Genomic DNA, 8446 nt, shown 5'->3' with positions numbered 1-8446 from the left:
ACCAGGTTTAAGTAATATGCCCAAGGTCACCAGTCAAAATTAATATGTATGTATGTATATATATGTATGTATACATACGTATATATACATACGTACGTATATATGTATATATACATGTGTATATGTATACACATATGTACGTGTATATGTATATATACGTACATATGTACGTGTATATGTATATATACATATGTATATGTATACACATATGTACGTGTATATGTATATATACGTACGTATATGTACATATATATTAGTATATATATGTATCTATATTTAATATATGTTTTATATAATTACATATATTTTTCCTCCATGGGGAAGACATCGGGAGACTCTATACCAACATCCGGAGTGAGTTAACACAGTTGCTTCATTTCTAATTTAATTTTTGTTATTAGAAACTGTGTGGACAAGAACGCAACTGAACAACACTCAGCTGATTGCTCATGTACATTGTGAGCGGGGTGGGGTGCAGAACATGGATAATTAAGAATTGCTTCCTTTGGGATCCCAACAACTTTATACAATCATAAAATAATGCTTTGAAAAACTTGACTATTTTTGTTTTATAATTGTTTACTTTTTGGTTTCTCTATGGTATTTGGGAAAGATTTTAGAAAATGCACCCCGTCTCAATCAACTATACTAAGGGGAATCACGGAAGGCAGATACTCAAATTTGAGGTAATGTTTTAGAGAGGACCAGAGCACTGTGGCTCTGAGGGCTCCATGTGGCAAAGGGGAAAGAATGTCTTGGGAGAAAGGGAAATGAGGTTGACTGATGCCCTCCCCATCCAGTCTTCTCAAGATATTTTGAATAGTGGGATGGATTTCATGTGTATGAATGTGTGCTCTGAAGAGAGGTTCTAATCTCTGATCTTAAAAGGTCCACATGCTGGGAAGATGGTTCTGTTCCAAAAATTACAAAGATGCCATTTCTAACAGAAACCATGGCTGTTGGAGTTGCAACGGAAGTTCTTGCCCACGGAAGGGTATTTATTTTTGAAAAACTGTAGCTCAGGTTCAATATACCAGCCCCCTGTAGCATGTTTTCATATTCAATGCTGGGAGTTGTGGATTTCAAAAAAGAATTTTCATTGAATGAAATCTCAGACTGTGTGGTGTAGGAGAACCAGCAGGGCCTCCAGTATTGGATGAGTCTTCATTTAATTTTTACTAGGTGACTTTGGGCATATTACTTAAACCTGGTGCCTTACTTTCTTCATCTATAAAATAGGATACAATAAAACCAATACAGTATCATGAATATTAAATGAGACGACTCTCAATAAATGCTAGTTCTCTTTTCTTGACCAACAAATAAAGGGTTTATCTTTCTAACTATCCATGTGGAAACATTTATTACTAAATACAGATGCTTGGTGACTTGCATTTTTCACAATTGGTATGGATGGCATAATGTAAGAGGCAATACTTCTCTTTAGCTTTCTGTGGCTTCATTCTGGCTAGCCTGCAGAAGTGCTTCTCATAGTTTCTTATAAATCTCTACTTTCCGTGGATGTTCAAATAGTGATTATGGTCAAATTTGAGGTTCCTGGTTTTGGCTAAAGTGTCTACTTTAGGTTTTGGGACAGGTTTGTATTCATCCATCAATATTTATTTCACACCTAGTAGATGCCAGGATACATGGTAAATAAGACATGGTTTATAGGGTCCTAAAAAAGTCCCAAGTCTTTGGAGGAGGCAGACATGAGGGAACACTTGGCTTTAATTATGAGTGACAGTCACATGAGAGGGGTCTGGAGGGTCCTTTGGCCCAAGCCTGGTGTTCAGGCAAGGCCTCAGATTGTATCCATATGAGGTGGCATCCATAATCACAAAGATCTATTGACAGGTTTGAGAGAAGTTCAACTACTACCTGTAAACAATGAATTAATATCTATTTTAAGAATGCTTTATCTATCTTGTGAATAGCATTTTTTGAAATCCTGTTTAGCACTTCATTTTTCAATTTAAGTAGAATCCCTCAAAATAGAGTCTGGACATCTCTAGGCCTGATCAACCATCAGTGGCCCTGAGAATTAAGAAAGAAAGAAGTCTAGGGAAGGCCTTAGACAGATGTCATGGTTGAGCAGTGCTGGGTGGAAGGATGAGGTGTGCAAAAGGGGTGTTCTTAGATCAGGATATTCGGGGGATAGCATTTACAAGGACACAGAGACTGGTATGTCTATGGAACTCAGCAAATATTTTCTGTTTCTTTTTAAAATTCACTTGTTTTCATTTTACCCCCCAAAATAGAGACCCTCTCTGACTTCACTAAACACAGGATTGTAATTAGGGAAGAAAAGTTAGAGAGATTCTATTTCAGTATTTCATTACAAGGTATCGCTATTTAGCTAATTTGATATTTAACCTGTAGCACCAGGCTGTATATAAATAAACCAGAAATATTTTTGTTAACATTTTATTTCTAGACTAAGTTAAAATGTTAGCCTTAATACAAATTAAGGGAAAACAAAACAATACTTGGTACTGTATTAATGGAGAGCCTTAAATATTTTTCCCAAAATGGAGATATGGAGGTAGCTTTCTTGTTCCAACCCCCGCCCCCCACAAAACCTGGTTCATTAATAATATTAGATTTAATTAAAGGTAAAAAGGCATAGGATATTGAGACCAGCCTGGCTAACATGGCTAAAAACTGTCTCTACTAAAAATACAAAAAATTAGCCAGGCGAGGTGGCGTGTGCCTGTAGTCCCAGCTACTTGGCAGGCTGAGGCAAGAGAATCGCTTGAACCCCGGAGGCAGAGGCTGCAGTGAGCCGAGATCGTGCCACTGCACTCCAGCCTAGGCGACAGAGTGAGACTCCATCTCGGGGAGGGGTGGGAAAGAGCATAGGGTAGTTTATCTTAGAGAGATGTGATAGTTAATCATCGTTAAATAGTGAAAATATGGCCGGGCACGGTGGCTCACGCTTGTAATCCCAGCACTTTGGGAGGCCGAGGCGGGCGGATCACGAGGTCAGGAGATCGAGACCACGGTGAAACCCAGTCTCTACTAAAAATACAAAAAATTAGCCGGGCGTGGTGGCGGGCGCCTGTAGTCCCAGCTACTCGGAGAGGCTGAGGCAGGAGAATGGCATGAACCCGGGAGGCGGAGCTTGCAGTGAGCCGAGAGCGCGCCACTGCACTCCAGCCTGGGTGACAGAGCGAGACTCCGTCTCAAAAAAAAAAAAAAAAAAAAAATAGTGAAAATATTATTTTATATTGCACTGATATGAAGTACATAATAATTCCAAAGGGAACAAAAGGAAGTGATTTGCTTATCTCTTATATCTTCTATAAAAATGCTTGAGTAGGAAAATGCCAAATACAAACAAGATTTCAAGATAAACAGACTGTGACAAAACATAAACACTTTAGCCGGGCTCAGCTACCTGAAAAAGATGACATGCTAATAAAAATCATATTAGTTGTCCCCCTATCTGCTTAAACAAATCCTCATCCAGTTTTCCTACTTGATACCTATACGGCCTTGGGCAGGTAATCTAACATCACTGTCTTCAGTTTTTTTTTTTTTTTTTTGAGACAGGGTCTCACTGTCACCCAGGGTAGAGTGCAGTGGCGTGATCACAGCACGCTGTAGTCTTAATCTCCCAGGCTCAAACACTCCTCCCACCTCAGCCTCTGGAGTAGCTGGGACTACAGGCATGAGCTACCATGCCGGGCTAATTTTTGTATTTTTTTTAGTAGAGACAGGGTTTTGCCATGTTGCCCAGTCTGGTCTCAAACTCCTGGGCTCAAGCAATTCACCTGCCTTGGCCTCCCAATGTGCTGGAATTACAGGCATGAGCCACCATGCTCGGCCTGTCTTCTGCATTCTTATCTTTACCTGTGAAATAGGAATTATAGTATCTGTTCTCTAGGGTGGTTGTTCAAGTAATGATAAATTTATAAAGCTCCTAGCAATTGTCCTGGGCAAAATTAAGTGCTTCATATCATCTGTCCAGGCTCCTTTCAGTTGGCAAGTCATCTTCCTGGCTTTCCATGTCTTCTCAGAGTAGATTTTTTCCTCTTCATTTGTATTCATACAGCACTTCGTGCACCTCTGATTCAGCATGTAATATTATGACTACCTATTTATATTCACCTTTCTTGATCATCTGTGATTTATTTATTTATTTAGTAGAGATGGGGACTTGTTACATTGACCAGGTTGGTCTCCAACTCTTGGCTTCAAGCAGTCCTCCCACCTTGGCCTCCAAAAGTGCTGGGATTACAGGTGTGAGCCACCATGCCTGCCCCTCATCTGTGAGTTATTTGAGGGCAAGGACTGTGTCCAATTATTTTTTGTATCCCTGGTATGATGGAAGGTTCTGTTGTAGAGTAACAGATCAGGAGGTACTGTTGCATTGAATTTTTGTCACAAAAACAGGTCCAAAGGGACATTTAGTAGCCTTTTAAAATGTGTCTCCAGCTTACATCACTGTGTATAACACAACCTTTTTCTTTCCAAATATTATCCTAGTTATTAAGTCAAATTGGTTTTTTCCATATGATTAGTTGAAATTTCATAACTGTGATATTATATTGTAGGTCAAAGTATCCTGAAACAGCTAAGGTTTAAGTTAGACATTGCTAAGAACTCTCTGAGGATTCATCATTGCCCCAACACCCAGGATAAGTATAGGAATAATTGAGGGGAAAAAGTGAAGACTGCCTTTTGTGAGGGCCTTTACAATAAATGAATCAGATTCTCTTTGATGCTGGGTAGATTTAGTGGTATTCATGGATTGATACTGACCTCCCAAAGTGTTCAGCCTGTGGGTTTGGTTTGCTAAAACTGCTTTACCATACCTGTGCACTTAAGGTTTCCAGAGGGCTTTCTATCCTTGGGAAAGCCATTAGGGGTACTCCACGGGGATCCTCAGGCTTGGGTTTGGAAGGAGATCCTTGCGTTCCTTTAAAGTTATGAACCACACACATTCCCTGCAGGATAAGAGGGAAAAAAGAATGGTGTCAGACTGCAGCCATCAATGCCTGGCATCTGTGAGGGTGGCAGGCCTTTCCCCTTGAATATCATCACCAGAGTGACCTTTTTCCTTTGAGAGAGGGGGAAGGGACTATGGGAAGTACTGAGGAAACGTCTGTTTAATCACCAGATGACCAGTAATAATCGCTCCCCACCCCATTGGGTCTGTTTTCTCACCTGTAAAATAAGAATAGTAATATCCACTTCACAGATTTGTAGTGATTAAAGACACGGTGAATGCAAATCACCTCATAATAACAGCTAAAATTTATTGAAGGCCGCTATGTGTCTGGCACAACTCTGAGGATTTTATCCAATTTCACTTAACCCACCCAACAATTTCATAAGGGAGGTACTATTATCTCCAGTCTAGATAGGGGGGCACAGGGAAGTTATCTAACTTGCCCAAGGTCACACAGAGATTGAAACTCCAGAGCCCCTAAATCACATCCCTATACTAGTTTGCCCCTTAAAAAGTGCCAAACGCATAGCAAGTATTCAGTCCATGTTAGCTGGTCTTTAACTCTTACCTTAGATCATCATCTTCAAATTATGACTATTTGCTTGAGATTAGATAACTCTTGAGTTTTCTTTTATTGCTTCCATTTGAAAACTTTCCCTGTACTGCCCACTTTTCTGTTTCCTGCTGAGGTCTTTTCATAACTGACTGTTTCTACCATCTTCCCTGCTTTTTTTTTTTCTGCCCAAGAAGGACTCTCCTTTTCCCCGCCTCGTTCATGCTTTCTTTGTTTCTTCATCCAGCATCTTCGAATCTTTCCTGCTACTCTTCAAACCCTGTAGCACATTGGCATGTATCCTGTCTACCTGGCTCAGCTCCATCTTACTCTTATACTCAGCTTTTTTTTTTTTTTTTTTTTTTTTTTTGAGACAGAGTCTCACTCTGTCACCCCGGCTGGAGTGCAGTGGTGCAATCTCGGCTCACTGCAAGCTCCGCCTCCCGGGTTCACGCCATTCTCCTGCCTCAGCCTCCCGAGTAGCTGAGACTACAGGCGCCCGCCACCAGGCCTGGTTAATTTTTTGTATTTTTTAGTAGAGGCGGGGTTTCACCGTGTTAGCCAGGATGGTCTCAATCTCCTGACCTCGTGATCTGCCTGCCTCGGCCTCCCAAAGTGCTGGGATTACAGGTGTGAGCCACTGCGCCCGGCCCTACACTGTGCTTTACCTGCCCCCATCAGGAAATGGGAGGAGGGGAACCTGGAGAAACTTTGGAGTGGAGAGACCCAGGTTCCTCTGCTGGTTATTGGTTGGGTAGCTATTGGGCAAGTTACGTATCTTTGAGCCTCATTTTCCTCATCTATAAAATGAGGATAGGAATATTGTTAGAGTTGCCCTGGGGGCACTTGATTAGATGTCTATAAAGCATACAGCATGTGGTACTTGTTCAGCTAATAACTTCCTTCCCCTTCCTCCCACATTCCACCTCATGGGAAACACAAACATGAAGCACTATTGAACATTTACAGTAGATATCCTGCCATTTTCAGTGTTTGCTCTTCTTTTTCTGTCTCCTCTCCAAGTCTCTGCTTTGGAATGCTTCCAGTCTCCTCCAGGACATCCTTCTCCTCCCATTTCCCAGCTTTGTGTGTGTCTGTGAGGTGTGTTCACATGCACGTGCCAACAGGGTGGCCTCTCTCATGCCAGAGGAATTCAGCCACAGATCTGGGTCTTACATAAAGGCCATTTGTGGGAAAACAAATTTTGACATCAATTGGGAAGTCACTTGAAAGCACTAGCAGACCAAGTAGTTACTGAGTGATGAGAAACAGGGCTGCATGTTATGGAGAGAAAACAAGTTTAACGTTGAAGCAGGATTTGTGTATGGGGCTTCAGCAAACCCCAATATCATCCCACAAAGACCCTACAAAACTGCTTGGAACACTCAGAATGGCTCTTCCTCTCTAACGGGGGATGGCAGCTTCAGAACTGATGGTCAGCAACATTGTTTGTCTTTTCTTGAGCCGAAGTCTATTTATATACCATTGATCTCCCTTTGAAACCCTTCTCTTCCCTTCAAGTCACCTGTTTTCTTTCCTTCTTAAAAAAATTCCTCAGGAAGGGTAGTTGGCGGTAGGGGGAAGAGGAGCTGGTTAATCAGTACAAAAATACAGTCAGATGGAAAAAATGAGGCCTGCTCACTATAACAGTAGAGTGACAATAATTAACAATAATTTACTGTATATTTCAAAATAAATGGAAGAATAGATTTGGAATGTTCCTAACACAAAGTAACAGTATTTGAGGTGATGGAAATCCCAGTTACCCAGATTTGATCATTATACATTGTATGCTTGTATCAAAATATCACACGTACCCCCTGAAAAGTGTGTAACTTCTGTGTACCCATAAAGTGTTGTTTTTAAAAGGTGTTCTTCAGCAAAGTTCCTAATGAGATATCAACATTTTATGATCACTTCAGCACTACTTTTCCTGCAACTTCATCCAGAGTATTTGCATTTTAGTTTTTCATCTTTCGCTATAGAAAGAATGCCTGGATCCATTCAAAATACTGGCACATTTTTGTTTTATTTCTCTTCACTTTATTGCATGTTGCAGATATTGTGTTTTTTTAAAATCGAAGCTTTTTGACAACACTGTGTCCAGCAAGTCTACTGGCACCATTTTTTCAACAGCACGTGCTCATTTTGTGTCTGCGTCAACACTTTTTTAAAGCCATAAAGTGCTTTTAAATTAAGGTAAATACATTGGTATTTTTTTTAGACATAATGCTATTGCACACTTAACAGACTACAGAATAATACAAACATAACTTTTTATATGCACTGGGAAACCAAAAAATTGTGTGCTTAGCTTTACTGTGATATTCACTGTTGCAATGGTCTGGAACCAAACCTGCAATATCTCTGAGATATGCCTGTCAATTTGAATTAGAAAGAAGCTTCCCAATCAGTGTTCTGAATGTGAGCATTGTCTATATCTTAGCAGATTTTTTACAAGTTGGAAAACCAAGTTAGAGGCTGGGAGAGGCATGTGTGTATTTTGCATACCGGGGAGGGTAGAAAGAGGGGCTAGGAAAAGGAAGTGTTAAGTCATATGACTGAAATCCATCTATGTGTGATGCTAATCCTAATGGATCTTGGACCAGAGAGGGCAGAATAGGAGGAGGGAGGTCCTTCAAGACTGTGATGGCTTCTTTCTCCTTGGGGAGCTTCCTGGACATTGTCAGGGGATTCATTTCATGCACAGTGTGAGGGTCTCCAGGCCTGATGATTCATTGTAAATTTTTCTGGGCCTGTTTTAAGTCCTTGAAGATAATAGAAATCTGCATCTCTGAGGTGTGACCATGCAATGGAATACTACACAGCAATAAAAAGAAATTATTGATACATTGCACAACATAGATGAATCTCAAAATAATTATGCTAGGTGAAATATACCTGAAAAAATACATTATGATTCAATTAATATGAAA

The 8446-nt window shown here is 40.5% G+C and overlaps 1 protein-coding gene across 1 annotated transcript in view; it reads right to left on the bottom strand.

Moving 5' to 3' along the window:
* PLPPR1 (phospholipid phosphatase related 1) overlaps positions 1-8446 on the bottom strand; it is a 287024-nt gene that overhangs the window by 3791 nt on the left and 274787 nt on the right. The window contains exon 7 of the mRNA XM_032164690.2: positions 4821-4952. Coding sequence (XP_032020581.1) covers positions 4821-4952 — 132 coding nt within the window. The remainder of the gene's footprint in view (positions 1-4820; positions 4953-8446) is intronic.

The sequence above is a fragment of the Hylobates moloch genome, unplaced genomic scaffold (genome assembly GCF_009828535.3).
Source record: "Hylobates moloch isolate HMO894 unplaced genomic scaffold, HMol_V3 SCAFFOLD_10, whole genome shotgun sequence".
Lineage (NCBI taxonomy): Eukaryota > Metazoa > Chordata > Mammalia > Primates > Hylobatidae > Hylobates > Hylobates moloch.
Note: the sequence above shows the minus strand (reverse complement) of the source record. Positions and strands in the feature narration are given on the sequence as shown.